Source organism: Lygodium microphyllum, chromosome 20, assembly GCF_053477565.2.
Source record: "Lygodium microphyllum isolate KBCC chromosome 20, Lygodium_microphyllum_v1.1.10, whole genome shotgun sequence".
NCBI lineage: Eukaryota > Viridiplantae > Streptophyta > Polypodiopsida > Schizaeales > Lygodiaceae > Lygodium > Lygodium microphyllum.
In genome coordinates, this window is record NC_141154.1 from 75,139,534 (window position 1) to 75,161,961 (window position 22,428).

At 41.7% G+C, this 22,428-nt stretch overlaps 1 protein-coding gene across 4 annotated transcripts in view; it reads right to left on the bottom strand.

Moving 5' to 3' along the window:
• The window catches only part of LOC148019033 (uncharacterized), a 101,730-nt gene that overhangs the window by 17,947 nt on the left and 61,355 nt on the right, over positions 1–22,428 (bottom strand). For 3 of the 4 annotated variants that reach the window (XM_087701579.1, XM_087701576.1, XM_087701578.1), the window contains 8 exons: positions 15,100–15,250; positions 14,858–15,023; positions 14,588–14,789; positions 14,210–14,393; positions 13,950–14,051; positions 13,330–13,656; positions 12,894–12,977; positions 12,468–12,626 (listed from right to left, as the gene is read on the bottom strand). In XM_087701579.1, the coding sequence (XP_087557705.1) occupies positions 12,468–12,626; positions 12,894–12,977; positions 13,330–13,656; positions 13,950–14,051; positions 14,210–14,393; positions 14,588–14,789; positions 14,858–15,023; positions 15,100–15,250 (1,375 nt within the window). The remainder of the gene's footprint in view (positions 1–12,467; positions 12,627–12,893; positions 12,978–13,329; positions 13,657–13,949; positions 14,052–14,209; positions 14,394–14,587; positions 14,790–14,857; positions 15,024–15,099; positions 15,251–22,428) is intronic. The other variant, XM_087701580.1, reaches the window with a different exon arrangement.

Consider the following 22,428-nt stretch of genomic DNA (forward strand, 5'->3'; position numbering starts at 1 on the left):
ATCATCGACAAAGGTAACAAAATATTTATTTTCCCCTAAAGATAATCCTGGCATTTGACATACATTTGAATGTACTAACTCCAGAGGAGAAGATTTCAAAGAAAGAGACTTTTTATGAAACGTCTGTGCATATTTGCCATAAATACAATGATCACAATGCTCAAAATCAGCATAACGAAGATAAGGCAAGTAACCCAAATGAGAAAGCACTTTCATTCATGTTTGACTCATGTGTGTCCCAACCAGCCATGCCACAAAGAGACGCTTGGCTGCTCGGTCACGGCAACAACATTGTGACACACACTAGATACATGAACTGGATACAAAGTATCACTCTTGCAACCTCTGGCAATAACCCTAGATCCCTTACAGATCTTCCATTTCCATCACCAAAGGTGATATAAAAACCATCATCATCTAGCTGCCCTGTGCTAATCAAGCTCTTCTCAAGCTGAGGTACATGCCGTATATGTTGAATATGTTGAAGTGTAAAGACAGAGCCATACTGAAATTGTAACTGCACACTGCCAATACCTGCAATCTCACATGCATAGTTGTCCCCAAGATGGATAACACCATATCGACACCTTGTATAGGCAGAGAACCACTCATGATGAGGGGTGACATGAAAGGAAGCACCTGAATCGAGAATCCAGGTATGCATGTTATCATCTGTATCTGCAAGTAAAGCATGTGTACCAAAGTGTAAAGAGACAAAGAGTACGTCACTCCCACTATCACTGTCATGAGTGACTACATTCACCACTTCAATTTTTACACTACTCTTCTTAGACTGACTGTCCTTCTTCTCTTCCTTGCTATCATCTCTCTTCTTGCCTTTTTCTTTCTCTTTTTTCCATTTGTAGCAATCATGTTTTAAGTGATCCTTCTTGCCACAATGATGGCATTCAACATCTTTGCCACGTGTTTTACTATGTCCCTTGCTATCATATTTGCCTTTCAGCTGTGATCTACCCCTAGTATGCAAAGCATTGGAAGACTTATTGGATGCATTGTTCTGCCGATTCATTTCTTTCATGAGTAGAGCACTCTCTACATCAACATACAAAAGGATCACATTAGAATTGCTCATAGAAGTCCTGAATGTATCCCAGCTCTTTGGTAGAGTGCAAAGCAAGAAAGTAGCCTTAAATTCTTCATCAATCATGAACTTCAAGGTAACCAGATGGCTGAAAATAGAGTTAAAATCACTCAAGTGAGTAGACATTGTTGTACCCTCTTTCATACGCAAATCCATCAGCTTTTTCAGCCAATACACTTTGCTTGCAGCACTTTTTTGTGCATACAGTTCTTCCAATCTAGTCCATATAGCATATGCAGAATCCTAACCTTCAATGTTTAAACAACAAGGCATCCGAAATCGATAGCTCAATGGTTGAGCGTGCAAGCTCATTTAACTCATCCCAATCTTCCTGTTCCATATCTGCGGGCTTTGCCCCTTGTGTCTTGATCAGCTTTGTCTGCTTCTTTTGCAACAGGATATTGTAGCATTGCTTTTGTCAAACTGCAAAGTTACGTGCTCCTTCAAGCTTCTTTATGTGCATGAGATTACTGCTGTCATTGCTGCCAGCCATGATTTTCAGTCCAAATATGACAAAAAAATCAGCAATGCAGGCCCAAACTGTCACCCAAGTGACCAAGGTACAAACAAGTACCAACTAGTAATAAATGACCACTTAGAAGCATAGATTTCAGATCTGTAATTAAATTTTCAGAAGCACCAAACCATGTGCTACAGCATTCCACAACTGATTACAGCTGTTCCAAGGGCATGTACATCACATTACATGAGAAATCCTAAATTTTAGCTGTAATTTCTGTTGTACATGTATCCACGGGCATAAAATTTGACACGAACGGTCAAAAGCCCCAAAATTTTGTGCTTAAAGCATCAACCACACATCTGCATTTTCTTTGTTATGCACAGAATAGGCCAATTTTGCCAAAATAGAGCAATTTCAGCAAAATCCCCAAATTTTACGAGGTGTTGATGTCCAAATTGCGTGGAATTCAACCTGCATGTACATAAAGTGACCAAATGCTGCACAGATTTTGCCCAAACTGCAAAAGCTCCAAATTGCACGGGGTTCAGTGTGCATCAATGTTGAGAAATTGGAAAAATTTCAGCCCAATTTGTGCATGTACATGAAAAGCCTCAAATGTCGGGGACAAAATGTCATAAATTCCTGCAATTTCTCAGACAAATTTGTTTGTCCTGCATCACATTCCCCAAATCTCAGAAAAGCCCCAAATTTTCTGGACCACAGTTGCACAAATCTGGCCTTTTGTGCCTGGCGCACCAAACCTTGTTAAGAAAGGGGGGGTAGAAGTTAATTTTTTTTTTCTGTTTTTCTTTTTTAAAAAACGATTTTGAAAAAAAAAAAGTGACCCGGGATTTGGGGGGGAGAAAGGGGTCGCGTGACATGACGTCGCCTATGCCTGCCCGCTACAAAGCCGTCATCGCTTGCGCCTACCTGCCACGATCCTTTCATCGCGACTGCTGCCCGACATGCTAGCGCCTGGTCGTTGCTCCTTGCAGACGTCACTTACGAACGTCGCTTGTGCTGCCCATTGGTCCCGTCCGTTAGCCCCGCTCTTGTCCGTCACGCCCACTGATCCATGTTGGACCTGCTGTCGCCTGTTGGACCTACAGTGATCCTGCCTGTCTCAACCGACTGCTTGACTATCTACTGACGTTCTTGACCTATGCCTGCAACCTAGAATTGCTACTCGTTTCTTGTCTGCCGACGGTCACACACTCAGCAGCTGTACACGAGCTACCTTTGACCTCGGGGAGCGTGCACTCTACGCTCTGATACCAGTTTGTAGGTACAATGATGAGTGTGTACTTCTAGGTTTTTAGATAGATATCTATGTGTAAGTACAAGTGCTAAGGGTGTGTTCACACCCAAGCACATCTAAAGGCACGAGGCCTTTATTCCCAACACTGAAGATTTGGCATCAAGCAGGCTAGTAGCAAGTGCTACCTCCGTCTGCTTGGACAAGCTAAACTGAGCCTGAAACACCCCTTCCCCACGGATACCACTCGTGTGACCCTGGTTGGGGTGCGACGTTGAATGGATGGAGTCCTTGAGAATGCGAATGGCGGGCGATCTCCAACCAATCTGCAAGCCAAAGAAGACCCCTCTAGGGCTATCACTCTATCTCTAAGTGCCAGCCCAATGTTTGGAGTGAAGCAAATCGGCGGGAAGGCATCGGATGAGAGTGTGTGGGGGGGCTGCACTAGAGGCCCCTAGTGGTGGAGGGGGACTAGCTGCTCTTGAAATCTAAACGCCTGAGTTGCATGGCCAGAATGTGAAACGGACATGAATGTCTAGTGAGTCAAGACTGGACAGTTAAGGTCCAGTATAAGTCTCGAAGAGACTGATGGCACTGTAGATTGACAAGCCTGGAAGAGACTTGTGAAAGTGTATATGGACAAGTGTGTTGAAGAACTAGCCTGGAAGAGACTAGTTCAAAGTGAAGATGGACAAATCTTCAAGAGATTAGTCCATACGGGGTCATCAGTGGAAATTCACTTTCAGTTGAGCTACATTGCAAATTTGGATGTAGCCATAGTCTACAAAGATAGTCAGAAGACTAGTGGGGATCCAATGGAAGCAACTCCTAAAATTTAGGGAGTTACTATTTTTGGACCCCAGAATCTGTTCGCGTCATTATCTTCGTTTTTGCACGAGGATTAATCCTCTCGTCTGTGCCGAGGTCAAATTTTGCACCGAGGATGGAGAATTTTAGACCGGAAGGCTAGAATGGGAAATAAATTCCAATGCTGCCATTTGGCACAAATTTGTGCACTTACCTCTTTAAAGAGAGGCTGGCGTGCAATTTTTTGGGTCTTTGGGAGCTCATTTGAAGAGGATGGAGGAACAGTTACAGATGGAGAAGATCTGAGAGCTTGCCTACCTTGTCCATGATGCACAGAGGCTTGAGCTTGCTCCCTACTCTCTCTCTCTCTTTCTCCCTGACAGTATGGTTATGCTTCAGAATCAAGGGCCTTTCTTCTGATTTATGTACAGTTGTGTGGGAATATGCTGTCTTTGCATAAGGCAAGAGCCTCCTTTCTTCAGGAACAGGAGTAGTTGTTTGCTGTTCCCAAGTAGGAATAGGTGAGGGTGGTAATCTCACCAAGCAGGTGTCTGAAACAGCACTAAATCAGTACAGATTTTGGACTGTTCAGAGGTTATTTCAGAGCCCAATTGATGTCAGAGTCAAGGGGCACTTGGCACAGATGATGCAGAACAGTACAGGGAACAATATGAGCTAAAAACAGGTTTCAGAACAGGTCTGAACCAGTAATTACAGTGGGCTGAACAGTACAGGGAACAGTATGAGTTGAAAACAAGTTTCAGAACAGGTCTGAACCAGTAATTACAGCAGACTGAAATGGTCAATTCTGCACTCCAACCAGACGTTTCAGACTTGGGCAGAGTTTCCCCTCTTGGTCAGCTTGTTTTGGGTCAGTAATTGTACTGTTATGCTGCCAAATTTCACCCAGAATAGGTGAAAGACAGCTCATTGTACTTTCTCTCTTTTTAGAAATAAAGAAATACCGCTTAGGGGCCAACAAGGTGTCTATGTCACAAAAGGAGCATTCTAGCTTCCTGTATGTCTTCTTGATTCTGTGTCTTTAAGTTCAGGTAAAGTGGGAGACTGTGAATTGGGTGAAAGCATTTAAATATTTTGGTTGTACACTACCGCCCTTTCTAGTGAACAGGCCGGTTACATGGTTCCATTGCGAGGATCGAATCACTTTTTCCCTAAAGAGTGAGCCAGGGTTTGTTTGGGTGTAAGACACAGAATTGTGCATTATGGCTGATAGAAAGGAAGACACCAGAGAGGAAGTGTCTTCATCACAAGAGATCCCTGTTGTTCATGAGGTGGGAGAGTCTTCTAGACCTCCACAGTTTGTTACTCCTCCTGTTATGGTTAAGCCACAAGTTCTTACGGCTTCTTCTATGGATGAAGACATTTTCAAGACTCAGTTGGTTGCTGCTGTGAGTATGTTTACTCAAGTGATGCAGAATCCAAGGTTTTTGGCATTTTTGCAGCCCTCCCTTCCTTTACAGCAAGTTGGGCAATCTGCAAAGATTTCAGATCTAGTAGAGGTCCAGGATAAGGGTAAGCATGTTGCAGATTCAATGGAAACACCAAGGTAGCTTGCGGAGTCAATGGAGACTCCAAGATTGGTTCCGACTGTCCAGGAACAGGTGGAGGAAACGCTAGTTACACAGGCATTGCCAGTTCAGCTCGCCACTTTACAGCAGCCAAATGTTGGTTTAAATGGACAGGGAAACAGTTTTCAGGCTTTACCACAGGTTTTCCCACCAACCTCTGTACATCCTGGGTACTTTGGAGGTGGATCTGTATTTCAAAGTATGGCTGGTTATGCGCCTCGAAACCAGATTTATGTACCAGGAACAGTGTTTGGGGGTACACAGGGTTTTATGCCAAACCCCATGTATGGCAATATAGGCATGCAGCCTGGATTTCAGGGTATTCAGGGCAGTTTTGGCATGCCACAGGGCACTTTTGGTATGGCTGGTTATCAAAATCAGCAAGCAAGTATTGTGTCTACAAGCCCTGTAGTCAGTGGTCAGGCAACTCCTATGCCACCTGTTAGTGTTCCTATGTTACAGGCATATCCTATGGACCCTTTGATGGCTCATGAGAAGCCAAAGCCATACAAGGAAGGTAGTGCAGCCGTACAGTTTGACATCTTTCGAGGATTTGAAGATAGGACTAAGGCTCTTTCTTTCTTATAGCAATTTGATGCCGCATTTGCAAGAGGGAACTTTACAGAGCCTTCTAAGGTCCGGAAAGCTGCCACTTTTCTTAAGGACAATGCTAGTTAGCGGTGGAGTACACTGTTGATGCAAGGACAGGCTCCTGCCACTTGGACTTACTTCAAGTAAGTATTTGCTTCTGCTTGGTTGACCAATGAATTTGAGATCAATGTTATGTCAGCTTGGCACAATTTGGATGCATCTAAATGCAAGGATCTGGAAGACTATAACAAGAAGTTTTGGGAGGTTTTACTTCCAGTCATTTCTTACACGGTTGTGCCATTGACTGAGCAGATAGAGAAATATTGCTGCAGGCTGCCCAAGGAACTCCGGAATTATTGTACAAAGACAAAGGTCACCACTTTGACTCAGTTAATTGAGAATGCCACTACAGGAAATGCATTATTGTTGGGACAATCAAGTGGTTTTGGGGGCAGCATTAAACACGACAAAACTGAGAAATTTTCAGCAAAGAAGCCATTCCGTAAACAGGTTTCCCAGATTTCTCAAAGCATAGGTAAATCTTGGCAGTTCAAGAAGAAGCCAGCCAAGTTCTTTGGACAGCAGTCAAAGGACCAGAAGAAACCTTTTGTGCGCAAGTCTCTTGAAGAGAGAAAGGCTCTAATGGCTGAGAGGAAGTGCTTTATCTGTGAGCAGATTGGTCATATTGCGTCTAATTGTCCGGACAAGAATAAGAGACCAGCTGATGATGATAAAGAGGACAGGAAAGGAAAGAAGCCCAAACCTTCAGCAGGTTTAGTGCCAGATATGCTGGGAGACAAGCCACATTCGGATGCTAATGAGCTTTGCAGAGCTTGGGGTAAAGTTAGGGATCAACATGTACTTATTTTCTTTGATCCTGGAGCTAAGGCAAACTTTATCTCACCAGAGTTGGCTTCTACTTTGGGCATCAAAGCACATGAGATGGGCTACACAACAGAGGCAGGGTTGGCATGTCCTGGTCAACCAGATTCTGTGACACCCATTCTTGGAAAGCTGCGTCTTCATATACAGTCTTATGTTGATGCAAAAGAATTTAATATCATGCCACTTGAAGGCTGTGATGTCTTGTTGGGAATGCCATGGATGTTCAGAAAGCATTGTGTGTTGGATGCCTTTAACAAGACACTGACTTTGGAACATAGGGGAAAGACTCATGTGCTTGATGTGAAGCTTAAAGGAGAGTCTGTACCTGTTGTATCGGCTTCTGCCATTACATCTGTAATAAAGAATCATCTTCTGCGTACTTGATTTTTGCACGTGATGTCAAGGATAATGATGAGTCAAATTTCTCTATGTTAGATAGAGACAGGTCTGCTTTCTTGTCTCAGTTCAGTGATTGTTTTTCTGACTCATTACCATCACAGTTGCCACCAGAGAGGTCTGAGGATCATGCGATAGATTTGGTGCCAGGTAGTAGCCCACCAAATAGACCTCCGTATAGGGTTAGTGCAGCCCAACAGAAAGAGATATTGAGCCAGGTGAATGAGCTCTTAGAAAAAGGGCTGATTCAGCCAAGTTCATCTCCCTTTTGCTCACCAGTGCTCTTAGTACAGAAGAAGGATGGCTCTTGGCGCATGTGCATAGATTATCGAGCGTTGAACAAGAGTATCATCAAGAACAGGTTCTCCATTCCAAGAATTGACGACATCCTTGACCGTTTGGAAGGAGTGTCAATTTTCAGTAGGATAGATTTGAAGAGTGGATACCATCAGATCAGGATTAAGCAAGAGGATGTGCATAAGACTGCATTTAGGACCACGTTTGGTCTCTATGAGTTCTTGGTAATGCCATTTGGACTTACTAATGCTCCTGCTACGTTTAATCGAATGATGGACAGGATTTTTCGTCCATACAGGCAGTTTGTTGGTACATTCTTTGATGACATGATTGTCTTTTCAAAGAATGAACAGGAGCATAGAGAACACTTGAAAGCAGTCTTTGATGAGCTTTGCAGTAATAGGTTGCTCAAGAAGAGTGAGTTCTTCTTGTAAAAAATCCAGTTCCTGTGGCACATAGTGTCAAAGAATAGTGTCCGAATGGATCCTGCTAAGGTTGAAGCAATTAGAACATGGCCACATTTGAAGACTGTCCATGATGTTAGAAGCTTCTTGGGTTTGTGTTCTTACTACAGGAGGTTCATTCGCAATTTTGCAGAGATTGCTTCACCTTTACATGCTTTATAGAAAAAATGAGTCTCTTTCCAGTGGACACAGAAAGAGATTTTAGCTTTTAATCTTCTTAAAGAAAAGATGACTTCTAGTCCAGTGATCATTCTGCTAGATCTTAGGAAGTCATTTGTTGTCCAGTGTGACGCCTGTGGCAATAGCATTGGTGCAGTGTTAATGCAAGATGGCCGGGTAGTGGCTTATGAAAGCAGAATCCTGCGAGGGCCAGAGAAGACTATGCAGGTCTATGAGAAAGAATTGCTGGCTGTGATTCATGCGCTTTCTTGTTGGAAACACTACCTACTTGGGGCAGATTTTGTTGTCCATACAGATCATCAGACATTGCGTTATTTCTTAACTCAGACTAAGCTGTCAGAAAAGCATTACGCGTTGGGCAAACTTTTTGTCAATGTTCCATTTTCAGATTGTGCATGTGGAAGGCAAAAAGAATGTTGTGGCTGATGCTTTGTCAAGGAAGCCACAAATTTCAGCTGTGTCAATTCCTTATCATCATGAGCTTGATGATATGAAGGAACAATATGCTGATGATGAAGATTTTGCAAGAATCTTTGATCAGCTTGTCAATGGATAACATCATGAGCATTATCTTCTCAAGGATGGTTTCATGTTGATGCATGGTAGACTGTGTGTGACTATGCCATTGAGACGGAAAGTTATGACAGAGAGTCACTCTCCACCGTATGCAGGGCATTGTGGTATTAATGCAACAGTCAAAGCAGTAGAGACATTCTTTTATTGGCTTACTTTGAGAAGAGACGTGAATGCTTTTGTGCGGCAGTGTTTGATTTGCCAGAAGGTCAAGTTTGACAGGCAAAAAGCACTAGGGCTTTTACAGCCATTGCCTATTCCAGATAAACCATGGGAAAGCATAGCTATGGATTTTATCTTTGATCTTCCAAGGACACAGACAGGAAATGATGGGATATGGACTATTATTTGCAGGTTTAGTAAACAAGCTCATTTCATTCCTGTCAGGAAGAAGATAAAACCAGACCAGATGGCACGTTTGTTTATGTGCAATGTCTTCAAGTACCATGGTATGCCACAGTCTATTGTCAGTGACCGTGATCCACGGATGACAAGTCTATTCTAGAGAGGCATATTTGAGAACATGGGCACAACGCTTAAGTTCTCATCGTCATTTCATCCACAGACTGATGGACAGTCAGAAGAGGCAAATTCTACTGTCTTGGATCTGCTTAAGTGCTATGTGTCAGAGCACAAGTCAAAGTGGGAGCAGTATTTGCCTTTGGTCGAGTATGCATACAATAATACTGTGCATTCGTCAACAGGCAAAGCCCCTTTTGAAATTGTTGAAGGTGGTAAAAAGGTTCCTCCCATTTTGCATACAAAGGATAAGATCTTTCAGGCAGATCAGTATGTGCAGAGTATGGGTGAAATGTATCAGAAAGTTAAGCATGCCCTTGAAAGGACTCAGGCAAAGCAAAAGAAAGGTGTTGATCATCACCGTCGTGAATTGATATTTTCACTTGGTGATTGGGTACTATTGCGGTTTGAAAAGGCGCGCTTAAAGAAGTGGAAAGGCAAGGAAAGTCTTTTCACTAAGCTTAGTATGCGATACTATGGGCCTTTTCAAGTAACAGAGAAGATTAGTGATGTCAGCTATAGGCTGAAATTGCCTGACAATTGGAAGATTCATAATGCTTTCCATGTCAGTCTTCTTAGACCCTATGTGGGTGATGTGCCAGAAGATATGCCAACACATTAGGTAGACCCTATGTGGGTGATGTGGGTAAAGTTTCAAGGTACTGGCACACAAGGAAAGGAAAGTGAAAGGCAAGGTTGTTAGAAGGTATTTAGTTAAGTTCAAGAACTATCCAGCTATAGATGCTAAGTGGATGGACGAAGGTGAACTTGCAGAGTCACCTAATGTGTTGAAACTTTACCTTGAAGCATTTCGCTTGCAACCTACCTTGACCCCTTGTATCTCTAAGCTGAAATAGATTGTCAAAGTGACAATTGCTTAAGAAAGAAATTATGTACAGAAACAGATTTTGTACAGGTTAACACTTATTATGTCCATATGGTTTTCTCAGTGCTAAAGAAGTAAGTATTGCTTGCAAAAATACAGTTTTTACTTCTATTGAATTGAATACATGTTGTAACAATGGTTACTCGATTTGGCATGTATTTTGTGAATTGACTAAGTGGGGATATCATTTTGATATACCGGCCACTAGATCTCTAGTCAGGGTGATGTGGAGTCATCAAATGAGAATCTGCCACTATGGGGATATCATTGTGGTGTACCGGCCACTATATCTGGAAACAGTGATGTGGAGTCACATGATGATAGTCTGCCATGTTTCACAGTTAGAACATACATGTGTTAACAGTGTGTTCAATTCACAATGTTGACTGATAGCATGTATGTGTTGTACATGTGCTGCCAAGTGTAAGTTCACTGGGTTAGCTGGAAGCATGCATGACATTCATGCAAACGAGAACGTTTGCGATTTCGAGAGAGAGGTATGTCACAAGACTGTGACAACTATTACCTTTTTTGTTGATTTCTTTATTACATACTTTATTTGGTTTTTCTTTTTGGAAGAATCCCTCTTGAAATCTAAACGCCTGAGTTGCATGGCCAGAATGTGAAACGGACAGGAATATCTAGTGAGTCAAGACTGGACAGTTAAGGTCCAGTATAAGTCTGGAAGAGACTGATGGCACTGTAGATTGGCAAGCCTGGAAGAGACTTGTGAAAGTGTATATGGAAAAGTGTGTTGAAGAACTAGCCTGGAAGAGCCTAGTTCAAAGTGATGATGGACAAATCTTCAAGAGATTAGTCCATGCGGGGTTATCAGTGGAAATTCACTTTTAGTTGAGCTACATTGCAAATTTGGATGTAGCCATAGTCTGCAAAGATGGTCAGAAGACTAGTGGGGATCCAATGGAAGCAACTCCTAAAATTTAGAAAGTTACTATATTTGGACCCCAGAATCTGTTCGCGTCATTATCTTTGTTTTTGCACGAGGATTAATCCTCTGGTCTGTGCCGAGGTCAAATTTTGCGCCGAGAATGGAGAATTTTAGACCGGAAGGCTAGAACGGGAAATACCTTCCAGTGCTGCCATTTGGCACAAATTTGTGCACTTACCTCTTTAAAGAGGTGCTGGCGTGCAGTTTTTTGGGTCTTTGGGGGCTCATTTGAAGAGGATGGAGGAACAGTTGCTGATGGAGAAGATTTGAGAGCTTACCTACCTTGTCCATGATGCACAGAGGCTTGAGCTTGCTCCCTACTCTCTCTCTCTCTTTCTCCCTAACAGTATGGTTATGCTTCAGAATTAAGGGCCTTTCTTCTGATTTATGTACAGTTGTGTGGGAATATGCTGTCTTTGCATAAGGCAAGAGCCTCCTTTCTTAAGGAACATGAGCAGTTGTTTGTTGTTCCCAAGCAGGAATAGGTGAGGGTGGTAATCTCACCAAGCAGGTGTCTGAAACAGCACTAAATCAGTACAGATTTTGGACTGTTCAGAGGTTATTTCAGAGCCCAATTGATGTCAGAGTCAAGGGGCACTTGGCACAGATGATGCAGAACAGTACAGGGAACAATATGAGCTAAAAACAGGTTTCAGAACAGGTCTGAACCAGTAATTACAGTGGGCTGAACAGTACAGGGAACAGTATGAGTTGAAAACAAGTTTCAGAACAGGTCTGAACCAGTAATTACAGCAGACTGAAATGGTGAATTCTGCACTCCAACCAGAAGTTTCAGACTTGGGCAGAGTTTCCCCTCCTGGTCAGCTTGTTTTGGGTCAGTAATTGTACTGTTATGCTGCCAAATTTCACCCAGAATAGGTGAAAGACAGCTCATTGTACTTTCTCTCTTTTTAAAAATAAAGAAATACCGCAAGGGGCGCCTAACTTAGGGGCCAACAGGGTGTCTATGTCACAACAGGAGCATTCTAGCTTCCTATATGTCTTCTTGATTCTGTGTCTTTAAGTTCAGGTAAAGTGGGAGACTGTGAATTGGGTGAAAGCATTTAAATATTTTGGTTGTACACTACCGCCCTTTCCAGTGAACGGGGCCCGGGGGGTGGGGGGTTTTGCGGCTTGAGCGAGGAATTAGACAAAGGTTGCAAGGGTGGATGAAGAAGCTAAAGATGCATCCATGTGTAGCATGTGGCGTGGCAGTCGAGAGAGGGCTGACGAGGGCAAGATGGTGGCAGGCAGGGACGGTGGCAAAGCAGGGCGGATCTGTGAATCTGTGGTGGCTGTGCAGGTCAGGTGAAGTGGTGACTGCACAAATGAAGGTGACAGTAGGGCAAATCTGTGGTGGGAAGGTCAGGCATGACACTGCAGGTCACAGGTAAAATTGTCATTTTAGTGGCAATTTCAAACGAGGCACTTGGCAATTTCATGTTCTAGACAAAGTTGTTAATAATTACACATACTTTGACAAGACAATTCCACTTTGGTCAAATGTATACCTCAATCAATCGACCATGCCAGTAGAGAAAAATTCCACAATTCCCGCGGTCTCTTTCAGCTTGGCTACGTCCAAGTGTCAGTTCAACACTTCTTCCAAGTAGTGCATCTTTATAAACTCTCGTTTTATTCAAAGATTTATGAAGCCGCCGTGTTTTGACCTTCAGAAAGAATACCACCATAAATGTATTTATTGCAAGCCTAAAATTCACTATAGCATCATGAGATGGAACTTTCACACAGAAAAACGATCCCACAAAAAAACGCAACAATGAATCTATCCATGCATTATATAAATGCATAAGATGGAACTTTCACACAGAAAAACGACCCCACAAGAAAACGCAACAATGAATCTATCCATGCATATATAAATGCATTCTCTCTGATTAGAACCAGTTTACAAAGTGCATGAACCCAATTCTCACCAGTGTACCCTGCACATAGATCTTCATTTTTGGCTCTAAAAACATGACTTCTAAATAAGCATGGAGCGAGTAATCTAAAGGAACCTGCAATGAAGAACATTTGTCATATTTAAATAAGGGTTATAAAAATCATGCATGTGCCTTCAAATTAAAAGAGAAATCAGATATACTCAAGCATCAACAAGCAGAAAGATTAGCTGACAAAAGTAACCACAAATGGTATGAATAAGAACTAAAGCAGAAATGGAAGAGGTATATAAGCAGGTGAGCTCATAACTACATGGATTGCATGATACAAGTGTAGAGCTAAATTCAAACAAAAGTTTTCTTTAAAAGGGATGTCAAAGCCTTCAAATGTCTCATATAGTTAGATAATAGAGTCACAGAAGACATTTAGGCATGATTCATAGGGTTAGTGAAACCACAAAATCATTACCTCTCTCGTCATTTGTGCTGGCCGTGAGCGCACACGACGGGAGCGTATTGTGATGTCAGACCTAGACTTATGTCCACCTTCTCCTTTCACTTTGGAATCCCACTGCAAACTATAATCTGAACCCCACTGGTCAAGATTATATATACACACAGTTGTTCCTGTGCCTTCATCACCAAAAGCAGCAAATTTCAGGCACATATTGTACATGTTGAAAGGAGAGTAATCTCCAATAACCTTCAACCTCGCTTCTGCTTCTTCTTCGCTATGACATTTTAAGTCGAAGACCATTTCATCCTTCTGGTAGGTTATTATGGGAATTTCCAATTCCTGTACACACAAAAGAGTAAGAAACATGCAAAGGCCGCTGAGGGAGGGTCACTTTTGAAGTTTTCTGCAGTTAATTGCACTGTTGATGCTCTTTTTGCCCACTTCCACTTTATCTGAAAACAGTTTACTAATTTTCCCACAATTTGCCAACTAAGCTTTGAACACCTAACATTAAGTGGATACAGACTGCAATTATCATAATTTTCTTTTCATAAATACATGACACTTGGCGAGGTGAAGTACTTAGTGCAGATTGTGAACACAATGGTCCCTTCTAGATTTAAGGGTTTTACCTCCTTTCCCTCATTGAAAGATCGTGACAGAAAAGCAATAGACCTTGTCCGCTTGCTTTGAGTAAAAACAATTGCATCCTTCCCTAATCGCATTGCCCCTGTCTGTTGAAAGATGAGAAAGGTTTTCATAAAAAGAAGATTTACCTTTCTATAAATGTGTCTTAATAGCCATGATATATATAGGAAAATAAATGATTAATAGAGCTATGGAAACCAATCCTACACACAATACAAAGTGTGTAAGACACAATTTTACACACCTTGAAACCCACTCCAAATCGACCTATAAGCCCTTCATCATCACTTTCTGGCTTTTTGTGTCCAAATGAAACCATTCGCAAAATATCCGAGTGAGTCATACCTGTTCCATTGTCAGTCACAGATAGAACAGGTATCTTGGATTTCACTGCTCTAAAATACTCTTCCTGAACCATAATGTCAAGCCTGTACAAATTTGAAAAACCCTCAAAAATGTGAGCCAAAATCAACCATTATAAGATGCATAGTTAGAGAAAATAAAAAGAGACACCATATTATGCAATTCAGTAAATATGGATGGGATATCATGCGTAACATTTGTTGTCAACAAAAAACCTGCAATATCTTATTTCTTTCAAATAAGACTTGCTAAAGCATACCTAGTTGCCCCTGCGTCCCGTGCATTATCTATCAGCTCTGCCAGTGCACCAAAAATCCAGGATGCATGATTTTGCCCGAGTGTTTCAAGATAGCTTGGGTGGGTTTGTGCAAATTTTGTTTGCCCCTCACTTGGCTTGTCTTTTTGCACCGAAACTGTCAAGTCCCTTGAATACGTAGATGCATTTGACAATTCTCTGAAAGCTGTCAGATAACGAATGAGAGAAATCGTGATCATCTGATATTACAAATAAAACTCAAACTCAACTCACCATTAGAAGTATCTTGGCTACAATGCACTGATGGGGAAGTGAGATATAATGGCTGCACATGACCTCGTTGACGGTAGCTCACTGATACAGATTGCTTTGGATGCACAAGTCCACCGACAGGTGGGTTGATAAGTAGTTCCCACCCAGCACACCTCACAATTGCAACCTGTAACAGCAACTAGAAAGGTTTTAAAACTACTTTATGGCCAAATAAGGCAGTCATAATATTTACCACACCTCACCTTATGGTTAGCTGCAAGAAAGCCCAGAAATCTTTGCCATTCTGATAGCCGAGCTGGATTAGGACCCAGAGGAGAGAATTGAAGGATTGGTAGTCTTGATAATGGAAAGATTGATTCAGAATCGAAGCTTTCAATAACGAGCTTTGATGGCCTGTGCGAAGCCACAAGACAGCCATATTCTGATTATATTTCAACATTAGAATTCTATCGTCTTTTACATGTAAAGTACCTGTTGACAAGATAACAAAACAAAAGCGTAACCTGCAAACACCAGAAAGCAAGTTTTACGCACAGTAGAAACAGCACAATTTACATGCCTTGGTTTGTTGATATTCAATGGTAAGAGTTAATGTCATCTTCTTTAAACCACTAATGGTATTGGCCAGGTCTAGAAGCTGCAGCACACGACTGTTCATTTATTGGTAACATACACTATCATGTTCTTTGAAGAAGTTTGGAAATCTGAAGTTCAGGGAGTCCTTTCTTGCTGCAAGTCCCACATTGGACTTTCATAATATCCCCCTTGTGTGTTAACATTGGATTGAGTCCTTAGGGAATGGCAGCTTTCTTATCAAAAGATTTTGTTTCTGCACATTGACCCTCTTGAAGATAGACAGCAAGATGGGATTCTTATTAGAAATGAGGCTGATGTCATTTGCTACAATGCATTTAAGCAATATATCAACAGCTGATGTTTATAATTTAATCATTCTGAGACCTTGGATTTTGAAGCATGCTAATTAGCTCTGCAGGATGCCTAAGGCAGCCAAAATGGTAGCCTCTAGAAATTGAACTTGAAAATGATTAGATAAGCTGCTTTTGAAATAGAGTCCTTGAGGTGGGATACAGGGGGATCACATCCAATTGTTCTAGGTGTTCTTCCTGCATGGAAATAGTGCAAACTCTTCTTTGGACTTACCAACTCGAGAATTTTTTGTGAATATTCTCTCCTTTTCTTCAACTCGGATGACCAGAGTGCCCATTCACAAATAATTTTGGGTGTTTGGCCGATAGTATGCATGCTTAGATGATTTTTAATTTCCAGAAAGATATTTGGCTCTTTTTTTTTCAGGATTCCAGGATTTTTTTAGGTTCTCTCATCATCACTGTTTTAGATTTCAATCAATTGTGTTTGACATGCTTTTTTAACTAGGTGTATTTTTGAAATGCTTATAACTTGTTTGTGGTAAAGATTTTTACAGATTATAAGTGATAAAGTTGTAGGTTTTCATCTCTTCTGAGGGTTCCCATAGACTATTACCAAAAGGAAATGTGATATTGTATATAAATCAAGGGGTTTCCCATAGACTATTACCAAAAGGAAAATGTGATATTGTATATAAACCAAGCAAAGTAAATCAAGCACATGTAATTCCATAAAGGTCATCCATTTTTCCCTTTACTTAAAGTTTTTCTCTGTAGGGATTTGGCATTTACCTACATGCACTTTATCTGATTGACCTCAATCCAACAGATCGTTGCAGAGGTAAGGTGGCACATGGCTCAGTGTATAGCCAGGCCTTCAAAGAATGTGTGTTCAGAGTCCATGTTTGGAAAGGGTCATCATCATTGATGACCAAACATAGGGTTCACATAAATCTCTGCCTCTGCAAAATGTTGAGGATCCCTGTGCAAGAAATCCCAATATCAAGCATGCTCACAACATGTTGTGATCTTTGAGAACAAGAATCACAATTATCAATGTACACTCTCTTGGTCTCACCATGGTCACCGATAGGGTACAATCATTATATAAAAACACCTTGTGGAAGTACTTGCCAATGAGGCTGGCTTATAAAACAAGAGAACACAAATCTGCCCAACTAGAGTTAACTAAAGTGTCAGGTTCTGGGCCCATGCACTCCACATAGTGAAGAAAACTAACATTGTAGGGCGCCAAGCAAATACTCGTGAGGATGAGATGGATGAGTTCAATACGTTCTTCTTCAACATGGTCGAAGATGAGGAAAAGGATGGGTGGTTGTGCTCCACAATGGTGCTTGACTGCTGGTTCAAAGGGTCACATCTATTTCCTATGATTGGCCCAAACGGAGTCCATGCCTCTTGCAGAGTTATGGGTTGCCTTGGGCCCAGCTGGCTATATCCATGAAAGCACATGCTAAGCCACGACAGCATGTGCTGCTTGTCTAGCTTGTAATGGTCTCCTTTAACGAGTCTTCAAACTGAGTCATAACAAAACAGTTCCTTGGGAGAAGTTTTGGATTGTTGGACAAAACTTAACCACCGAAAGGCTCTTGAGGATCGGCACAGACAAGGTGTACAGTTCAATGAAATTGTAGAAATAGGAACATTTGTCTCTTGGTGGTTTATAAGTAGTTGGATGGTATCATTTTGGTGCATCCTGATCCGTTCAATGTGGGGGGTTGGGGTTGCTCACAAGCAAGGAAAGGATGCCACTTTGTAAGTATCATCCTCTCAAATCATATCCAATATCCTTGCCTTAGATGCTCTAGCCACACACTTGGATAGCCTATCCTGTCAGATCTCAGTGAGAGGACTCAGTCCTAGTCCTAGCCTATTCTATCGAATCTTAGAGACAAGACTCAATCCTAGTTCCTACTCCACAATAGGCAAACATATATATATACACCTAGCAAGGATCATCAACATGGTGGTGCAAGTGAATAATGAGGAGTAGGATGTGCCACAAGCCCTTTGAAAGCTACGCACTGGTGCTTAGAGTAGGAAATGACACTGTATGGGATCAAGCCTCCACCTAGTGGCTGATTCATGTCACTCCAAGGGAGTATACACTTCCAATGCAAGATCTTCATGCTAGATTAGCCCTTGCTAATAAAGATAGGAGACTGAATTTAATTCTTACAAGCCTTAGCAAAATTTTGGCTCACGAGGAGGACATAATGTGTAAGAGAACTTTTTCATGCTCATTGGCATCTTGTCCCTTCTGCAATCTTAGGACCACAAGAAAAAGTGGACCTACCCTAAGGAGGAGTTGATAGGTCTGACTGCCAACTTCTCCCAACACCTCTTCAAGTAGTAGCTGCTCTCAACATGAGAATGACGTATATAGGAGGTCTAGGGGGTGCATCCCCTCTCTAGTACATCGAAGATGGTTAGCTCCCTACATTTGCCTTTTACTAAGCATGTGTTTTTGCAGGCTTTCCAAAATAGGACAAATGATTTTCCAAAGCTTTATTCTAGAGGAGATAAATGCATCTCTCCTCTAGCAGCTTTTAATTAGAGTTTTCAATACAAGAAAATGCTAGTGTACCTCCGGATAGGGTATTCAAGTGGGGGGGAATGTCATTGCAAAGATTATCAGCATGAATAGGCTCAAATATCCCCAAATATATTTCAAGACACACAAAAGGGCTTTACCTACCATCAAAGAAATGGAGCAACTTGGACACCTTCACCTTCTTTGACGTGACAAAAGTGTAAGAAAATACAATGCAACAAAGTACAGGAAATTTGTAAGCATGTGACAAAGAGAGAATATGGAGAATCAAGAACTTTGATTATTATAGATGAGTATAATAGATAGTTGATGCTTCCCAACCATGTGCTTCTATTAGAAAGCATTGATGACATATAGAAAACACACGAGAGCAAAGGCTTTGTATACACAAGGGCATGGTTGCAGCAACTAAAATGAGCCGCAAATTGATATGCTAAATAGAGCATTGCATGCATGCTCTTTTGACCATGTGAGCAAAACCGACCACCAAATGTATCTTCAATAAGTCCATGAATTATGCATGGTAATTAACATAATGGCCCTTCGGGGTAGGGTGACTGCCCCCCACCCCCTTTTTTTCTCGAGACCCTTGCAGAGAGAGGCTCTACCCCCCTCCGCACATGCCCCCAAGAAGTCTAGTGGGAAAACTACGCTACAACATGACCTCCAAATAAGGACCTAGTATAGTAATGGCTCTACACATGCATATAAACAAGCTAGCAATGCGCGACCCCCTCGATGAGTTGCCTTTAGCTATCTAGCCACACTCAGCCACCATCCTGTGTTGAAACTCGGACCTACTATGTGATTGTGCTGCTCATTAAATGTCCTCTCCTCATATCAGGGGCTCATAAAGATAAGAGTCCTCAATCCACAATTACCAACATAGTAACATGAGGGGTGGAGCATTGATCTCCAACAATTAGTACCAACAAAAGGATTAGGGTAAACCCAATAGGGAGGTTAGGCTATAGTGCTCTTGAACTTTTAGAAAGTTTATTGACGAGGTCAATTGTGACTTTTTGGATGAATTCCTCAACACTAGATTGGCTATCGTGCTTCCACTACTCCAAAGGTTTGGGAGCCATGAGACCCATAAAACCCACCCCCCTCCCCTCCCCCCCCACTTCGAGGCCCACATTGGCTCAAAAAAAAAAACGTCTTTCCTCTCCTCCCACTTCTTTTATTATATATGGTTTTTGCCATGTAAATTTACCTTTTCTTTTCAGCTAGGATTTATTTTATAGGATTTTCTTTTTTGGGAACAAAAAGGGGACTCATTGAGTGCACCATGTCGCAAGAACCCCAATCTTGCTAGTGGATGCATTGTTAATGCACATGCATACAAGAGAAGAGAGTATAGAGATTGGAAGAAGACTAATGTCTCATTGTCAAACATAGGCTTTAAGGTTTTTAAAAGCTTTGTAAACAGCACACAAAGACATTAAGGGCAGTCATAAAACGTTATTTTTGAATTGCTTGAGGGTGTTGTTTTTGTATTGCTTGAGAGTGTGGGTTTTCTTTCAATTTTGTGCATAGATGATTTGAAACTTCTTGTTTTGTATGTGGCATAGCCCCTCTGACTTCTAAATTTAGAGTATAAATGTAAATTGTTTTAATCATGATATTGGGAGAGGATTTTGGCTTGCCCTTGAGGTGCTTTGCACAACAACAAATATGAGGATCAATGGGTGTAAGAAACTTGGTTTTCCCACGGTTGGGAATCCCAAAATGGATTTGAGAGCTCACTTGGATTTCACAAGGGTAAAAAACAAACCAAAACTATTAGATACCTAAGGTTTCAAGCGGCTTTGTATCATGATATCAAGGCAGCTCCTAGAGTGATCTACGGCATCTTATTAAATAAAGCACTTTTCATTGTTGTTGAGCTAAAAATGCATTAGCTTGCCTTAAATAGCTCCAAAACATGTTTAAATAATAAAGAAACCTTCTTATTTTAAAAAGAAACAGAGATTAGCGGGTGGAGTGGAAAAAAAAGTCCCCCTCATTCTTATTGTAATCTTCGTGAGACTAGATAATTTTGAGATATTGAACGAACCTCTCCACGATCCTAGAGAGTTACTATGTCCCACATGCAAAACCCTAATTTGGGTGTCCCAAACTTTTTATAATTAGGCATGCAGCCCACCACTCTCCCTTAATCTCTTTTTTGCAGGTCTCAGGAGCCGTATCTCTACTACCCACACCCCCTTTGTGGAGAATATCACGGTAAAACCTTCCCCCAGCTATTTACTACCATGTCGCACCTAATCCAGCCTTCGTTACCTATATGCAACTATTGCCTAATACCCTGGAGCTGCAGCCTACAATCTGCCTTTGCTGCGATTCACGATCTGTTCAGAGTACGACATACTCTACAGCTCAAAACCTCCACCTTGATCCCAAAGATACGAGAGTTCAAGGTTCAGTATTCACTGCATAGTGTGTTTGCTGCATGATCACTCTATATTCAATATTCATTCACTTTATTATTCATTGTGCTCATTGTCTCTGAGTTACCCTAACCCTAACTCTGTTCTGTTTATCAGTCCGGAAAGCTCATTCACAAAAGCAGAAACAACAGACGAGTCAGATGACTTCAAACACATTCACAACACGGCTCCAGTCTCCACAGCCAACCATGGACAACAACGATCAAGAGTGGGCCTCTCAGCTTGCTACTCCCTAATCTACCATGGGCAAAGAACCATCCGACTACCGTGGAGTCCACAAAACATATCAAATTTCCGCCATTGAGTATGATCTCATCCTTATGCATAGGGCTCAGCAGGAGGTTGAAGTTGAGCTTGAGTTTTCTCCTTTAGATTTGGTGCACAGAACGAATGATCTTGTAGGACCTTCGAAATCTCCACTATGGACTAGCCATTCGCAAGTGGAACCTAGCTTGGATTACACATCACTTCCACACTAATTTTTTTCTCCAATGTAAGTACGAACCCTATTATTTCAAATTTTATGGCAATTGATTCTGTATTTTTTATTGGATTGGGATGCTTGTCAAGAAGGAACTCTTCAAAACAGACTTTGGTTTGTGAATTATGAGAAAGACAAGTATTTCTTTATGAACTCAAAACTAGGTAAGAAGCTAAAAGAAGAACTTGTAAGTATTTCATCCCTTCCTTTTCCTTCAAATGATTTTCTTTCTCATGGTCAATTAGGAGTAGATGCATCTTCATCTAATGCATTTAATGGACAAACCATGATTTCCACAACAACATCCGTCACAAATCCACTTGGGCTTGCACCCATCCCTCCCTCATCTTCCACTACACCCATCCCTCCCTCATCTTCCACTACACCTTCCTTTCCGCTTCCACACCACGCCGAGGGGTTTTGCATATGTAGGCACATCCTTTAGACCTCTACATACCCATTTCTGGGTGGTGTGCCTATGACGGAGGCTCGACCTTCCACACACACAATTTCGGGTTATCCCTCTAGGAGTGTATTCCAAACATACTCGAGTGTGGATCATTTGGTATCGAAGTTTGCCTCTATGGCATTACCTAGTAGACTATCCGGTCATTCTGTTGTGTCCCTGTCGATATTTGGACAGGGCTATCATGTCCCAATGCCTCCACCTATACCTATGGTATCATATGGACCTATGTCCGTTTTGGTACCTCTGCAACAATTGGCACTCGTTGGACATCAACAGTCTATTTTTGCCTATCCATCACTACCCCCTCCCCCTTCTTATCCATCACCCCACCATCATCTTATCCCATCTATCCATCTTTCCAAACACCTCATGATTCTAGCTCCTCAACCGCCAAGCATGCATTTAATCACAAGACTCGCTTCAACAGGTTCTTTCTTCCATGATAATTTTATTTCTTCCATTCCACAAAAATTCTCATCTCTCTGTGGTCACACAACCATAGCCACACAATCCTCCTTACTTTCATTACCATTCCAATGGCATCTACATGTCAATAAAGGCGACCCTGTGATTCCATATCTGTTGTCTATGTACATAACACAAAGGATGAACATGGCAAATGGGACGGAGCATTGTTCAAGGAGGATTCATGGGTCTACATGCAACCTTCAACAATAGGGCCTCATTGAGTTCGTCGTCGTGGTGT